General features: G+C 41.6%; 1 protein-coding gene across 8 annotated transcripts in view; it reads left to right on the top strand.

Annotated features, from left to right (window-relative positions):
* The window catches only part of LOC131104316 (uridine-cytidine kinase-like 1), a 34,327-nt gene extending 23,985 nt beyond the window's left edge, over positions 1–10,342 (top strand). For 3 of the 8 annotated variants that reach the window (XM_058051361.2, XM_058051357.2, XM_058051359.2), the window contains exons 8-15: positions 137–153; positions 1,554–1,652; positions 1,739–1,832; positions 4,943–5,005; positions 9,193–9,321; positions 9,409–9,516; positions 9,761–9,917; positions 9,996–10,342. In XM_058051361.2, coding sequence (XP_057907344.1) covers positions 137–153; positions 1,554–1,652; positions 1,739–1,832; positions 4,943–5,005; positions 9,193–9,321; positions 9,409–9,516; positions 9,761–9,917; positions 9,996–10,075 — 747 coding nt within the window. In that variant the 3' untranslated portion in view covers positions 10,076–10,342. Of the gene's footprint in view, positions 1–136; positions 154–1,553; positions 1,653–1,738; positions 1,833–4,942; positions 5,006–9,192; positions 9,322–9,408; positions 9,918–9,995 lie in introns of those variants that run through there. The other 5 variants (XM_058051358.2, XM_058051360.2, XM_058051362.2 and 2 more) reach the window with 4 other exon arrangements.
* Positions 10,343–17,766: the final 7,424 nt, after the last annotated feature.

Raw genomic sequence — 17,766 nt, forward strand, 5'->3', positions numbered from 1 at the left:
GTTTATCTTTATTAATATTTATTATTACAGCAGCATAATGTCCACAATAGTGTGTAATTATCACACACTCATGATGAATTGCTCTCCCACTCTTTCCCCACCACACCTTCATCACGCAAACATCCACGGCTCACAGCGTGAGCTCAGTGTCAGGTAGAGTGGTCTTTATCCTGTCTATCATTCTCTCCTCAACATCTGCCCCCCCCCCCCGAACTGCTCCATCCTTTTTATCTGTGAAGGGGAGAAAAAAAGAAAGGGAGAAGCAATGCCAACGTTTGCCTTCCACACATCTGCTGACTGCTATGACAACACCTGCCGTAACGTCTGGAAACTAATTTTGGTTAAGGGGAAAAAAAACTGTGCCATCTTAAGAAATCGGTTTCCTTAAGAAATTGGGTGAGGGTGGTATGGAGCAGCCAGCATTTCATGTTGGCTGGATGTTAATTTTCCTGCTTTGAAACAAACAAAACCTCACACACGCTTCTTGCCATCTTTGTGTAAAAATACACACTCAAATTCCTGCCTTCTCCTCGTAGAGGCGACACAACTACGAAAGCAACTATAATAAAAAAGAATGAGATCCTTTGACAGCTATTGTCAATGGCTGTGAAAGTTTCCAATGCCGTGCTACGAAGTTTTTCCTTCCATTCAGTAACAGCCACCACATTTGAGGTAGACACACACACTCATAGGAGGTGAACTGAAATACCTAGACTTTTGTCTCTCGACCTCCAACGAATGGAAGCCATATGGTACTGTATGTACATTACAACAACACAAGTAAATATCTCTTGATTGTTATCCTGGTAGCCACTGAGCTGTTCCGTCATCCATTCAGCCACCTTGATGTTGTGCCCTTTCATTTCTCTCCCCCTTATCTGTTGTTCTTCATCCTTCTGTGTCCCCTCTGTTGTCGTCGTTTTCTTTCGTCAAAAATTCTCCCCATAGAGGAAACTTCGCTGGGATATGTGAGCAGATTTGCTATGATTTCTCTCTTCTTTGCATCTGGCTAGCTTGTATCTAAGTGACATTGTTGGCACTGTAGCTGTTTGGAGTGTGATGCTCGTCACCATGACCGCATCACTGTAACTGTGTGTCAGGCTAATGAATATCCAAACTCATCTTCTATGTGTGGAATCTTGGAGAATTATTACATTTACTCGAGACCAAAAGATGGACAACAAAGAGGAGCCATGCTGTTTTTGGACATTGAATACATTAATACACTTTTGAGTTTCAATTCATCCCAAGATCATGGTCTCTATTCTGTTGTAATTTTCCACCAAATTGTGCTAACACTGGCACTGTGTGCTTTGCTATTTTGTGTTTCTGCTTTTGCAAATCGATCATCAAGCAGTTTTACACCAGCAATAACAAAATAATTTGTGGTATGAACTTACAATTGGATGTGCACATTTTATGAACTCGCACTTATTCATGCAAAAGTGGTTGATCAAAAGTGGTTGATGCTGATGCTTGATGCTGACCTTCTGTCTTTCCGCTCCTCTTAACCCGCACCACCCCCGCTCTTTTATTTGTTGCCGTGGTTACAGGGCAGCCTTGGCCTCCGCTCACCAAGCCCAACCCCTCCCCCAGACTCTTAGCGTTCTGGAGAGTACACCCCAGGTCAGGGGCATGCACACCATCATCAGGTAAAAGCAAGGACACAGCTTCTTATTGGCCATCTCACAGTGAAATTACAGCATGCATGTGTAATGTATGCACATTTCCTTTTTAGAAACAAGGAAACTAGCCGAGATGAGTTCATCTTTTACTCCAAGAGGTTGATGCGTCTGTTGATTGAGCGAGCACTCTCCTTCCTCCCTTCACAGGTTCTGATGCACAGTTCATTCATTCACTTTGGATCAATGCATACTCACTCTTTGACGAGCATGATTGAGAATGTCTGAGTTGAATAGACAGATGTTGACATAGGAAACAATGAAAGATTGCATCTGCTCAAGAGCAATTTACATTCATATCAGTCATTCATATGTAGTCATTGATGATTGATGAAAATATGGAGTCTTTGGGCCTTCCCAAACTTATTAACCTTTTTAAGGAATAGGTGCCTACAAAGGCTCTTTACACAAGTCCTGATCAAAATCTTAAGACCAGTTGAAAGATGGAATTGAACTTATGCACATTTGGATCTTAATGAGGTTTTCAGTAGACTTTGAAAAAGTAATTTATTGAAAATCAAAATTAAACTGACATAGGCTGTTTCAGCTGATGAAAAGTTTAAGACCATCGCTCAAAAAACTCCAAACCAGAACAAAAAAACTTCTCATTTCAACTCACTTCAAAAATGGGTTCGGGCATACTTGATGCGAGTGATTCCAAGAGGCTTTTGGGAACACTACTCCAAGTAGTGAAGATGGCTTCACGAAAGGCATCAACTGGAACTGATGGCCACTTTTATAAACTTCCCTTGCCATCCATCCCATAAAGTTCTCTATGGGATTTAAATCAGGGGAAAATGCGTGATGGTCCAAGAGAGTGATGTTATTCTCCCTAAAGAAGTCCTTCTTCATTGTGAACTGCAGCGGTGTCCTGTTGAAAAGCCCAGTTGTTACCACACAGACAAGGGCCCTCAGTCATGAGGGATGACTGCTGCAACATCTGCATGGAACCAGCCACCGTTTGACGACGCTGCACCACCTGAACCTCCATGTTCCACTGAATGAAAAAGCACCCCAGATCCGGCAGAAATCATCCCAGGTGGATCCCCTTGTCATGCCAGCAACTTTGGAAGCCATTCATTCATTCATTTGCTACCGCTTATTTTCACGAGTGAAGCGGGGATGCTGGAGCCTATCCCAGCTGTCTTTGGGCAAAAGGCGGGGTATACCCTGAACTGGTGGCCAGCCAATCACAGGTCACATATAGACAACCATTCCCACCCACATTCATACCTATGGACAATTTGGAGTGGCCAATTAACCTGGCATGTTTTTGGAATGTGGGAGGAAACCGGAGTACCCACACATGCACGGGGAGAACATGCAAACTCCACACAGAGAGTGGAATTGAACTCGGGTCTCCTAGCTGTGAGGCCTGCATGCTAACCACTAGTTCGCCGTGCAGCACTTTGAAAGCCATCTGGACATTTTTTCTCAGAGAATAAAACTTTTTTCCACCTTTCAATCTCCCATGTTTGATGCTCCCGGAGCATCAAACAAAGCAAAGTCTAAATGGGCAGTTTTGTGAGGTTGAAGGAGACGAGGTCTTTTAATTCGTTTTTTGTTTTTGAAACCATTTTTTCCGACAGACGCCATCTGATGGTTGCAGTCGGCCCCAGAAAGGGCCTTCATTTGGGTCGAGGACCCGCTCTTTGTCTTGACGGACAGCCAATCGTATCCTCTGGCTCAGCGCAGGTGTGATTATTTTGGGTCTACCACTTAACTTTTTTGTTCCGTAATGCTCAGGATCTTTCAAAAACTGTAGATTGACTTAGTAGATTGATTTAGTCTTACTGCGTCCAACCTCAGCAGCAATGGCACACTGAGAGGCCTTGGTGACGTGGTTCAATGATACGACCACGTTCAAGAAGAGAAAGCTTCTTAGTTTTAGCCATCAGGAGGGTATTATCGTGTGAATGCGTGACAGAAAATGAGAAATTTGAGCAGATTTTGGCTTTTATAGCCTGTGGTTTTAAAATTTTGATCAGGTGAAAAACAACCTATTTTGGTTTATTTATTTTTTAATTGCAAGTTCCAAATGTTTTGTCTCACTCCCTTTTCTTGATTTAGCATATTGTAGCTCTACTTAAAACCTCATTAAGGTCCTACTGTGCAAAATGCATATCGTAGCAATTGACTGATGTAATTGCTTACATGCCATTGATGAGGCAAGAAATCAAGTTTGTCTTGATGTGCTTTTTCTGTTGTTGCCCATATAGAGATATAGCTGGCTACTGCTGACTTCATCTGCCTATTGACTTGCTCTTGTAAAGAGACTTTATGGATAACCTTGATATTCTCATCATATTTAGACTTTATTTAGACTTTATTTTTGTAAAATTTCCAAATATTAAAACATTTTTACTTTCCCATATAACAACTTTAAAAAAAAAACATCTTTTTTCTTGGTAGAAAATGAATGTAGGAAAATTTAAAGTAAAGTTTTCTTAATATTTACTTTATTCTTGTAAAAGTACACCTGTGTTTTCCATTTCTGTTTTTATATTTTTATTTTCCAACTATTTCAACTTTGTTTTGGATTATTTTCTTCTTGTAATATTATGACTTTATTGCCGTAATATGACCTTATTCTCATTGTGTCATTTTTCTTCAACCTAGTTTTCCAAAAATTACAATTTAATTTAGAATTTTGCTGCTTCATTTGCGTCAGGCAGTTGATCAAGGAGGTCAGTTTGTGGGTCTCAGATGGTTTAAATGAGCAGTACAGTTGAAGATCATCGGCAAAAAGATGGTAGGAAATGTCGCTGAACTGCTGTATTATCCGACCGAGAGAATGGGGCCCAGGACTGAGCCCTGGGGGATACCACACAGTACATTTCCGGGCTGTGACATGAATGAATTAAACCAGCAAAGGACTGGACCTGACATCCCAACCAGGTCTTGCAGTCTGTTTATTAGAATGTTGTGGTCCACCGTGTCAAAGGCCGAACAGGCTCAGCAGGACTACTACTGTACATCTCCCAACATCAGCAGACATCATAATGTCACTGTCACTGTTAGGTGCCAAATTTATAAATGTACAGTAGTTTGCAATGTACCAACAAAAGAAAAACAATATAAATAGCTCAACACATAAAATATTTATCTTGGTTTATCAGTTTGTGTTTAAAATATATATGTAAATATAACTTACAATGTAATTTCCAGTGCAACTGTACCCTTCGTCAAAACATGCCAGTGCAAACATTTAATGCTTTGATTAATATTAGCAAGTATGTTTGTTGTGCATACTCTCTCAGCTCCATATAGTCCAGACCCCCCAAGGAGAAGATTATGAAGGCAGGACTTTCCACGGGAAGAGGGTAATGTGTTTTTGGCAGCCTTTTTTCAGTTACTGTATTGACCCAAAGATAAGACATTCATTTGTTGCAAAAAATAAATCTGAATAATCATTATATATTCAGCACCGACAAATTCAATGCAAATCAGAGCTTTTCTTCTTGGCACTCACACACACCAGTTACATGCAGTTGCAGTTACACTGTCAGTGTCTCAAATGTGCAGTTCTTGTATTTAAATAATATCCAAAATATCTGAACAAAACAGGTATTCAAAATACGAGTCGTCTTATATTGGGTCAAGACAGCATTTTCAAGACTTCACAGCACTTACAGTGGCAAGTAAAAGTACAGTGCATCCGGAAAGTATTCACAGCGCTTCACTTTTTCTTCTTTTTCTTTTTGTCATGTTACAGCCTCATTCCAAACTGTATTAAATTAATCTCTTACCTCAAAATTCTACACAAAATACTCCATTATGACAATGTGAAAAAAGGTTTTTTGACATGTTTTGAATTTATTAAAAATAGAAAACAAAAAAATCACATTTACATAAGTATTCACAGCCTTTGCCATGAAGCTCAAAATTGAGCTCAGGTGCATCTTTTTTCCACTGATCATCCTTGAGATCTTTCTACAGCTTAATTGGAGTCCACCTGCAGTAAATTCAGTTGATTGGACATGATTTGAAAAGGCACACCTGTCTATATAAGGTCCCACAGTTGACTGTGCATGTCAGAGCACAAACACCAAGCATGAAGTCAAAAGAACTGTCTGTAGACCTGCGAGACAGGATTGTCTTGAGGCACAAATCCGGGGAAGGATACAGAAAAATTTCTGCTGCTTTGAAGGTCCCAATGAGCACAGTGGCCTCCATTCGTAAATGGAAGACGTTTGGAACCACCAGGACTCTTCCGAGAGCTGGCCGGCCTTCTAAACTGAGCGATCGGGGAAGAAGGGCCTTAGTCAGAGAGGTGACCAAGGCCCCGATGGTCACTCTGTCAGAGCTCCAGCGTTCCTCTGTGGAGAGAGGAGAGCCTTCCAGAAGGACAACCATCTCTTTAGCAATCCACCAATCAGGCCTGTATGGTAGAGTGGCCAGACGAAAGCCACTCCTTAGTAAAATGAACATGGCAGCCCGTCTGGAATTTGCCAAAAAGCACCTGAATGACTCTCAGACCATGAGAAACATAATTCTCTGGTCTGATGAGACAAAGATTGAACTCTTTGGTGTGAATGCCAGGCGCCATGTTTGGAGGAAACCAGGCACTGCTCATCACCAGGCCAATAGCATCCCTACAGTGAAGCATGGTGGTGGCAGCATCATGCTGTGGGGATGTTTTTCAGCAGCAGGAACTGGCAGACTAGTCAGGATAGAAGGAAAAATGAATGCAGCAATATATGGAGCGTATCCTGGATGAAAACCTGCCCCAGAGCGCTCTTGACCTCAGTAGACTGGTCATGTACCTTGACCATATAGACAGTAGACATTAGCACACAGCCAAGATCTCAAAAGATTGGCTTCAGAACCACTCCGTGAATGTCCTGGAGTGGCCCAGCCAGAGTCCAGACTTGAATCCGATCGAACATCTCTGGAGAGATCTGAAAATGGCTGTGCACAGACGTCTCCCATCCAACCTGATGGAGCTTGAGACTTATTGCAAAGAAGAATGGGCAAAACTGCCTAAAGATAGGTGTGCTAAACTTGTGGGATCATATTCAAAAAGACTTGAGGCTGTAATTGCTGCCAAAGGTGGATCAACAAAGTATTAAGCAAAGGCTGTGAATACTTACGTAAATGTGATTTTTTTGTTTTCTATTTTTAATAAATTCAAAACATGTCAAAAAACCTTTTTTCACATTGTCATAATGGAGTATTTTGTGTAGAATTTTGAGGTAAGAGATTAATTTATTACTGTTTGGAATGAGGCTGTAACATGACAAAATGTAGAAAAAGTGAAGCGCTGTGAATACTTTCCGGATGCACTGTATGTGGGAACCCTTTGGGATTTCTTGGATTATATATATATTTGGCATAACATGTGGCCTCTTCATGTAAGTCACTACAATAGATGAACAACTTCTGTTGTAACTAATAAAAATGTTATATTATAAATAAATTAAATTTATATTTTCATATTTTCACTGAACACATGTAAAAAAAAAACTCAACAGTACAGGGTGTGAAAAGTGTGTGAACCCCTTGGTCAATGACTTCTCCAAGAGCCCATTGGTGTCATCCAACATGGAGTTCAATTCGTGTGATGAGTTTGCAGGAGTCGTATCAAGCTGCCCTGCCCTTTAAAAACTCATGCTAGTTTTGAAATGGCTTCTCAGAAGAAGCATTGTCTGATGGGAATCATGCCCCGCACCAGAGAGCTCTCTGAAGACGAGCAAGAATTGTTGAGCTACATAAGGCTGGTGGGGATACAAAAGTATCTCCAAAAGCCTTGATGTCCATGTCTCAACACTTAAACAGATCATCTACAAATGGAGGGAGTTCAAGACAGTTGCCATAAAAAGAACATTGCTGCACGTCTAAAGTTTGCAAAAGACCACCTTGATGTTCCACAGCAGTTCCTGGGACAACATTGTTTGGACAGATGAAAGAAAATTTGAGTTATTTTAAAATTTGAGTGTTCCTACACACAACGCTATGTATGGAGGGAAAGTGGCACAGTACACCAGCATCAGAACATCATCCCAACTGTGAAATATGGTGGAGGGAACATCATGGTTTGGGGCTGTTTTGCAGCTTCAGGGCCTGGACGGATTACTGTGGATTATCAATGGAAAAATGAATTCCAAAATGTAACAAGACATTTTGCAGGAGAACTTAAGACCATCGGTCCACCAGCTGAAGCTCAAACGAGGATGTATGAGTAAATAACATACGAGTAAATCAACAATATAATGGATCAAACAGAAGAAATGACACCTTCTGAAGTGGCCAAGTCAGAGTCCGGACCTCAACCCCATTGAGATGCTGTGGCATGACCTCAAGAGAGCCATACACACCAGACAAACAAAAAATATTCAACTGAAACAATTCTGTGAAGAGGAATTCTGTGAAAATTCCTCCTGGCCATTGTGCCGGTCTGATCTGCAACTATAGGAAACGTTTGGTTGAGGTTATTTCTGCAAAAGGAGGGTCAACCAGTTACTAAATGTTAAGGTTCACATACTTTTTCCACCCTGTAATGTGAATGTTAACATCTTGTGTTCATTAAACAAAAATCAAAAAAAAAAATTTGTGCAGTATTACTTCAGGAGAATGTACGATTGTATTGTTTTGACTTAAATTCATTTAAAAATTATGCAGAAATCAAAGAAAGCCCAAGGGGTTCACATACTTTTTCTTGTTGCTGTATGTGTTCAACCTGGGGCTGAACTTGTGATGCAATTTGAACTGTTTGGAAAATTGCATTGAGTTGGCCGCCTCACAGGTGGAATCAAACAAAGGGCTTAGAGCAGGGGTGGGCAAACTACGGCTCGGGGGCCACATGCAGCCCACCAAGCGTTTGAATCTGGCCCGCCAGTTGCTTTCAAAGTATTTCAACTTTTAACATACAAACTGGCAACATGACTTGCAAGTTGGATGTCTTATTTAGTAAAAAAAACAAAAACAAAAAAACAACACCCCTGGACAATTTTGTTAACTCAATGCGGCCCACGAGTCAAAATATTTGCCCACCCCTGGCTTAGAGCGAGCTGAGTAAGTAAACGATTCCTCCAGTATAAACTACTAAATATTGTATATATGTAGCATAATAATAACTGCACATGACTTAAAAACAGCAAAACTGTATCCCTTACATCCTGTCAGGACAAAGCAACACTTTTGAAAAGCATGAGTCAGGGGTGGGCAAACTACATGCACATGCCACATGCAGCCCACCAAGCGTTTGAATCCGGCCCGCCAGTTGCTTTCGAAGTATTTCAACTTTTAACAAAAGTTGACAAACTGGCAACATGATTTGCAAGTCAGATGTCTTGTTTGGTAAAAAAAAAAAAAAAAAAACTGTCAAATTAAATGACGGTGTTTGATGTGTTCTGATGTTTAAAGTGCTCCTGAATAAAGGGACATGAGAACCAGTTCAGCCCACAACCTAAAGTAGACTGAGTTTTGGCCCCCCATGCTATTGAATTTGACACCCATGACTTATAACATGCACTTAGCAACTTTCTAATTTTGGTTTGATTCTCTACAGATCACTGGTGTGTCCATTTTACGAGCCGGAGAGACCATGGAGCCAGCACTGAGGGCCGTGTGTAAGGATGTCCGCATCGGAAAAATCCTTATCCAGACCAACCAGGACACAGGAGAGCCAGAGGTCCAGGTTTAAAGCAATAGGAGACCAAAGATGAAACAAAATCAAAATATTCCTGTACATTTTAACACCTATGCTTATTTTGTTTGGACACAGCTTCACTACTTGCGTCTCCCCAAAGATATAAGCGAAGATCATGTGATTCTGATGGACTGCACTGTGTCCACTGGCGCTGCAGCCATGATGGCAGTTCGAGTCCTGCTGGTGAGTCATGGTTCTTGCTCCCACTAGTGGGCAGAAACGGATACTCATTCATTCATTCATTCATTCATTTTCTACCGCTTATCCTCACGAGGGTCGTGGGGGTGTTGGAGCCTATCTCAGCTGTCTTGGGGCAAGAGACGGGGTACACCCTGGACTGGTGGCCAGCCAATCACGCACGCTAACCACTGGCCCGCCATGCAGACAAACTGGTACACAGTTAATCTAATGAATGTTCCCATTGCAGGACCATGATGTACAAGAGGACAAGATCCTCTTGGTTTCTCTGCTAATGGCTGAAATGGGGGTCCATTCAGTGGCCTACGCCTTCCCACAGGTCAAGATCATCACCACAGCAGTTGACAAGAAGGTCAACGATCTATTCCACATCATACCTGGCATTGGTGAGACTCATGGGCTAGAAAATTAACATCATAAACACAGCTTGTTCTCACATGACTATACCTGCATCATTGTTGTAGGAAACTTTGGGGATAGATACTTTGGAACCGATGCACCTCCTGATTGGAGCGATGAAGATATGGACGAGCCCAGTTACTGATTCTTCATGAATCACTGGCCGTGCACTAGCTCATCAGCATGATGAGTAACGCACTGACAATGTACAGTTTTTATCATGCAGCTTTTAAATTATTTGATTATGAAGATGTATTGTCATATGAAACATATTTTTGTACAGTAGGTTTTGCTTTGCTGTTTAACTGGCTTGGCCTTAAAAGTGCAATACTGTGGATGACATCATTCATTCATTCATTCATTCTCTACCGCTTTTCCTCACGAGGGTCGCGGGGGTGCTGGAGCCTATCCTAGCGGGGTACACCCTGGACTGGTCGCCAGCCAATCACAGGGCACATATAGACAAACAACCATTCACACTCACATTCATACCTATGGACAATTTGGAGTATCCAATTAACCTAGCATGTTTTTGAAATGTGGGAGGAAACCGGAGTACCCGGAGAAAACCCACGCATGCACGGGGAGAACATGCAAACTCCACACAGAGATGCCCGAGGGTGGAATTGAACCCTGGTCTCCTAGCTGTGAGGTCTGCGCGCTAACCCCTAGACCACCGTGCCTGGATGACATAATGAATGTGCAAAATTATACACACCATGGAAGACAAATTTACACTTGCCTTTATCTGCCATGTGCAGCACTCTAGTAACTAGCACCAGGCACTTTCCATTCAAAAATCATTAAAACGGAAAATGTGTCAGTAATGTAAGTTTTTTTTTTAATGGTTCACGTTCAAACCTCAACATTGGTGTCAAATGTTGCAGTGTGCAGAAACATGGACGTAAGTCACAGACACAGACCTTTGGTTCTGTTGTGTGAATTGTACATTTCACTCTGTAGCATCCAATCCATTGTCTGTCATATCGTGTTGCAGTGTTAGTGCTCCACTGCTGTGCACTGTAGCAGTATTGAAAAAAAAAACATTCTAAATCCTATAATGTGCAGATTGCGATCAAGCTACTATACATGTTTCTCACAGCTAAATGCGACTATTAGCACATTTGTTGTCATTCATATGTGTGCAGTTTCTGATGCATGTTTTTTATATGTTCAATAAAAGTGCAATGGTGTTTGTTATGATGCAATGGTCTTAGTTTTGACCCCAAATATGCTGTAATCCGTAATCCGTAAACACCAAAACATCTCGTCTTACATATTTAGCCTTTATCATATATTTCCAAACAAAAAGAGGCCCTTTGAAACAGGAAGATGTCAGCCACGGTAAAGTATGATTAAGGCACATATAGCTTGTTACACATATTGCCCTCCAGAGGCGTGTATTAGCAGGGGGAGGAGGGGGTGGCCAAGGGAGTGTGTGTGGGTTTGAGAACAGTCAAAAGACGTGAGCGAGCTCAGAATATCAGCAGGCTTGTTTTCGTGCTTCTGAGCTGCTGTCAAAAGATGTGATAGCAGACTTGAGTGTTCCATCAGACTCCCTCACCTCAAACAAGAACATGGAGTTCACAAATGGATTGAAATGTCAATGCATCTTATTTACATCGGTCCCTTGAATGACAGTGGAAAGCCAACAGGAAGGAGCTACAGTGCATCCGGAAAGTATTCACAGCGCTTCACTTTTTCTACATTTTGTCATGTTACAGCCTCATTCCAAACTGTATTAAATTAATCTCTTACCTCAAAATTCTACACAAAATACTCCATTATGACAATGTGAAAAAGGGTTTTTTTGACATGTTTTGAATTTATTAAAAATAGAAAACAAAAAAAAAATCACATTTACATAAGTATTCACAGCCTTTGCTTAATACTTTGTTGATCCACCTTTGGCAGCAATTACAGCCTCAAGTCTTTTTGAATATGATCCCACAAGTTTAGCACACCTATCTTTAGGCAGTTTTGCCCATTCTTCTTTGCAATAAGTCTCAAGCTCCATCAGGTTGGATGGGAGACGTCTGTGCACAGCCATTTTCAGATCTCTCCAGAGATGTTCGATCGGATTCAAGTCTGGACTCTGGCTGGGCCACTCCAGGACATTCACGGAGTGGTTCTGAAGCCAATCTTTTGAGATCTTGGCTGTGTGCTAATGTCTACTGTCTATATGGTCAAGGTACATGACCAGTCTACTGAGGTCAAGAGCGCTCTGGAGCAGGTTTTCATCCAGGATATCTCTATATATTGCTGCATTCATTTTTCCTTCTATTCTGACTAGTCTGCCAGTTCCTGCTGCTGATGCTGCCACACACATATACACACATGGCATGATGCAGGGAGGTTGTAGTGGCTATTTGTCCTTCAAAAAATAAACGTAACTTAAACTATAATCAAAAGGCCACTGATGCACCATGGGTTTTGTTTTACGCAGGCAAAAGAGTCATTGTCCAAACAATCTTGTCCAGTTTCTTCTTATTTCCTTTTATTACCAAGCAAGCAAACAAACAAAAAAGGAACAAGGGCCTTGTCTCCTGTTGCCTCTCTTGTGCTGGTACAAAAACCATAGGCCCACCCCAGTGCATGCTGGTCCTGTGAGCACTGCCTACCTAAATATAGTGCCCAGGGTGTTAAGATATGCCTTTATTCAGATTAAGATATGTTATCCAATGAAATAAACCCACAAATGAACTACTAATTAACCCCAACAAAATATGATAAATAAACAACTAACAAGAAAATATTATCAAGTAATCCAAACAAAACAACAACAACAAAAAATAAATCAACAGATATTAAAAACCTAGGAACACACTAATAAATAGCTCCTACATTCCGGTCCCTAATTGTGTATAAACCCACAATTACCTTTATGTCCCCAAAAGGAGCTACGTATTCCCTCAGCTGAACTACAATTATGGAATACCCAATAAATCAGTCTCTTCCTTTTGAAGTACCTGCAAAGACGGAGAGAGAGAGAGAGAGAGAGAGCCATAGAAAGAGAGTCAGTGAGTCAGTGTCAATGACTCTGCAGTTTTTAGCTTCATCCAACTGGAAAAGTAACTGATTAAGCTGTTTGTGGCATTTTCCTGGATCTTGATAACAGCACTCACCATCAAGTTCCTTTTAACCTCTGGATCATCTGCAGGAATTACATCAAGATCCACCTCCAATTTAGGCCATTCCTCTTTTGGCCTCCAGAGAAACTCTGGTCCATTTATCCACCACCTCTTTTTTTTAGGAAATCCTCAGCTCTCATTCCTCTAGAGCAGGGGTGGGCAAATATTTTGACTCGTGGGCCGCATTGAGTTAACAAAATTGTCCAGGGGGCCAGAACATGTATTTAACACACACATTTTCCTTGAATGATTTGTCTAATTGTAGCTGTATGTTCTCATGTGGCTTTTTTCAGGAGCACTTTAAACATCAAACTATGTCACTAAATTTTACATTTAAAAAAAAATGACTAAATAAGACATGTTGCCAGTTTGTATGTTAAAAGTTGAAATACTGAAAAAGCAACTCGCGGGCCGGATTCAAACACTTGGTGGGCCGCATGTGGCCCCCGGGCCGTAGTTTGCCCACCCCTGCTCTAGAGGCTTCATCCGCCGGATTCTCTTTAGAGCTCACATACAGTGCATCCGGAAAGTAATCACAGCGCTTCACTTTTTCTACATTTTGTCATGTTACAGCCTCATTCCAAACTGTATTAAATTAATCTCTTACCTCAAAATTCTACACAAAATACTCCATTATGACAATGTGAAAAAGTTTTTTTTTTTACTTTTTTTGAATTTATTAAAAATAGAAAACAAAAAAATCACATTTACATAAGTATTCACAGCCTTTGCCATGAAGCTCAAAATTGAGCTCAGGTGCATCTTTTTTCCACTGATCATCCTTGAGATCTTTCTACAGCTTAATTGGAGTCCACCTGCAGTAAATTCAGTTGATTGGACATGATTTGGAAATATAATAACTGTCTATATAAGGTCCCACAGTTGACTGTGCATGTCAGAGCACAAACACCAAGCATGAAGTCAAAAGAACTGTCTGTAGACCTGCGAGACAGGATTGTCTTGAGGCACAAATCTGGGGAAGGATACAGAAAAATTTCTGCTGCTTTGAAGGTCCCAATGAGCACAGTGGCCTCCATTATTCGTAAATGGAAGACGTTTGGAACCACCAGGACTCTTCCTAGAGCTGGTCGGCCTTCTAAACTGAGCGATCGGGGAAGAAGGGCCTTAGTCAGGGAGGTGACCAAGGCCCCGATGGTCACTCCAGCGTTCCTCTGTGGAGAGAGGAGAGCCTTCCAGAAGGACAACCATCTCTGCAGCAATCCACCAATCAGGCCTGTATGGTAGAGTGGCCAGACGAAAGCCACTCCTTAGTAAAAGGAACATGGCAGCCCGTCTGGAATTTGCCAAAAAGCACCTGAATGACTCTCAGACCATGAGAAACAAAATTCTCTGGTCTGATGGCTTTCGTCTGGCCACTCTACCATACAGGCCTGACTAGTGGATTGCTGCAGAGATGATTGTCCTTCTGGAAGGCTCTCCTCTCTCCACAGAGGAACGCTGGAGCTCTGACAGAGTGACTATCGGGGCCTTGGTCACCTCCCTGACTAAGGCCCTTTTTCCCCGATTGCTCAGTTTAGAAGGCCGGCCAGCTCTAGGAAGAGTCCTGGTGGTTCCAAACGTCTTCCATTTACGAATAATGGAGGCCACTGTGCTCATTGGGACCTTCAAAGCAGCAGAAATTTTTCTGTATCCTTTCCCAGATTTGTGCCTCAAGACAATCCTGTCTCGCAGGTCTACAGACAGTTCTTTTGACTTCATGCTTGGTGTTTGTGCTCTGACATGCACAGTCAATTGTGGGACCTTATATAGACAGTTATTATATTTCCAAATCATGTCCAATCAACTGAATTTACTGCAGGTGGACTCCAATTAAGCTGTAGAAAGATCTCAAGGATGATCAGTGGAAAAAAGATGCGCCTGAGCTCAATTTTGAGCTTCATGGCAAAGGCTGTGAATACTTATGTAAATGTGATTTTTTTGTTTTCTATTTTTAATAAATTCAAAAAAAGTAAAAAAAAAACTTTTTCACATTGTCATAATGGAGTATTTTGTGTAGAATTTTGAGGTAAGAGATTAATTTAATACAATTTGGAATGAGGCTGTAACATGACAAAATGTAGAAAAAGTGAAGCGCTGTGAATACTTTCCGGATGCACTGTACCTCCACTGATCCACATAAGTTGCTTCTCGGATGTAAGCTGCTCTGTTTGCCACAAAGGTGTGGAATCGGCTGGTTTCATTGCGGATGTATTTAAGGACTGTTGTGCTGTCAGTCCAGAAAACGGATTCCTTCATTTGAAGCTGCAACTCCTTTTGCAGCAGCTTAGCAACCCTAACAGCAAGAACTGCAGCTACGAGTTCCAAGCGAGGAATTGTCGTCTGCTTGAGTGGAACAACTCTATTTTTTCCCAAGAGAAATGAAACATAAATTTTACCATTAGTTTGTAGTCTCAAGTAGGATGCTGTTCCATATCCAACCTCACTTGCATCAGAAAAGTGATGAAGCGATCCACCTCAAACTCTGCTACCTTTTGGAGATCTTCAAGCCCGTCGGACCATTTTTTACGGGAGAACTCCATTATGGCTTCATCCCAGCCCAGGTTCCTCCGACATAGTTCCTGGAGAAGCAACTTGGCTGGTAAAATGAATGGAGCTAAAAATCCCAAAGGGTCATACAATGAGCTGACCACTGACAGAATACCTCTTCTGGTCTGTGGCTGTTCTTGTGCAGATGTCCTGAATTTGAATTTGTCAGATTCAATGCACCACTGCAGTCCCATTGCTCGCTCTACTGGAAGTTGGTCTGTATCCAAGTCCAAGTCCATGATCTCCTTTGCTCTGCTGTCCTCTGCAATTGACATTAGCACTTTGCGGCTGTTGCTGATCCACTTGGAAAGATTGAATCCTCCTTTCTGACAAAGTGCAGTCAAATCCTTTACCATTTGCACTGCCTCTTCTTCCGATGCCATGGATTTCAAACAATCATCCACATAAAAGTTGCATTTGACTGTGTTCACCACATCAGAAGAGAAATGTTGTGCATTATCATCTGCTGTTCTCCGCAAAGCATAATTTGCGCAACTTGGTGATGATACAGCTCCAAACAGATGTACTTTCATTCGATGTTCTACTGGCGACTGTGCAGTATCTCCATGAGGCCACCAGAGGAAGTGGAGAAAGTCAACATGCTTGACTGAGACACGAACTTAATGAAACATGGCTTGGATGTCTGCCATTACTGTCACAGGTTCTTGCCGAAAACGAAGGAGGACTCCAATGAGAGAGCTGGTAAGATCAGGACCCTGCAAGAGCTGGCTGTTCAAAGATGTTCCTTTATACACAGCTCCACAGTCAAACAACTCTCAGTTAACCTTTTCTTGGATGGTGGACACCGTGATGGGGGATGTACCAAAGCGTTCCATCACTTTGTCTCATTTGGTCATCAGGTACCCTTTCTGCATATCCTTTATTGATCATGTCATTCAGGAATGTGACATATTCCTCCTTAAAATGTCAATTTTCATTTAACTGCAACACAGCGATTGTTTGGCATCATAGGATTTTCCTGTCTGAAAGGTAAGTCGATGCAATAGTGGTCTTCTATTAAGTTTGCTGTATTGTTCATAAGATCCATGAACTTGATGTCTTCTCTGGACATTTCAATCTTCTCCTCTGATGATTTCTCATTAAAGTCATGATTGTATTGCTTAACCAGCAATTCTTGCAGATGATCAACAGAGATTCGGTTTGTTGTTACAGTACGACAGACACTCTTACCTCCACTGTCAGATTCACCACACAGTGGACCATTAATGACCCAACCAATCCTGGTCCTTACTTCATCCTGGCTGTTTATCAGCTCCCAAGGCTCCATTACCTTTGGGGCATCTGTACCGATAAGTAAATTGTGGGTACCAATGTAATGTCTGACTCTAATGTCCGCCTCATGCCCCTCAGCAGGCTTCATCTCTTCTACCTTTTTTTTTTTAAAGCTAAGGCATCGATGTCATGGAGCTTAACACCTTTCAGATAAGACCATTGATCCACATCCTCCTGTCGTGGGACATTTACTGCAGACACAGGCATAGTCCTTTGGGTTAGAACATCAGGTAACTCAATGAAATCATTCCCATCCATACCAGACACTTCAAGTCCTGACAAAATCTGAGCATTTACCATTTTCCTTTGGCCCATTGTTCTTAGCAGAATACTCGCCTTTTAACCTCTTAAGTTCAAATTCCTTGCCAGAGTATCTGTACAGAATGTACCTGAGCTTCCTGGATCCAAAAAAGCATGTTTGCACAGTTTGATTATTTTTCTGACTCTTGACCTTGACTGAACAATAGAAAAGATAGAATCATCTTCACAACCGGCCCCAATATGGCCACAGGTCTGAGACAGCTTTGCAGAAACACGTGAAGAGTTCACAGTACTTGGCTTTTGTGGTGAGGATGTGACTGTATCCTGTCGCTGTATGTGAAGGTGCTTTTGGTGACACACATTGCAATCCAAACAACTCCTACAGTCTTTGCTTGTGTGGCCTAGCTTCAGGCAACCAAAACAAATGCCCTTTTCCTTTAGAAAAGTAATCTTATCCCGGTGTACTTTCACTTTAAACTGTGAGCACTTGTCCAAGGAATGACTGCTTTGAGAGCAAAACAGACAATTCTGCACAAAAGGCTTGAGTTATTGTATGTTGAGATCCACGTCCATCTTGTACTTCAGTGACATTAGTGGCAAAACT

The sequence above is a fragment of the Doryrhamphus excisus genome, linkage group LG15, assembly GCF_037039965.1.
Source record: "Doryrhamphus excisus strain RoL-2023G ecotype Guam linkage group LG15, RoL_Dexc_Guam_v1.1, whole genome shotgun sequence".
Classification (NCBI taxonomy): Eukaryota; Metazoa; Chordata; class Actinopteri; order Syngnathiformes; family Syngnathidae; genus Doryrhamphus; species Doryrhamphus excisus.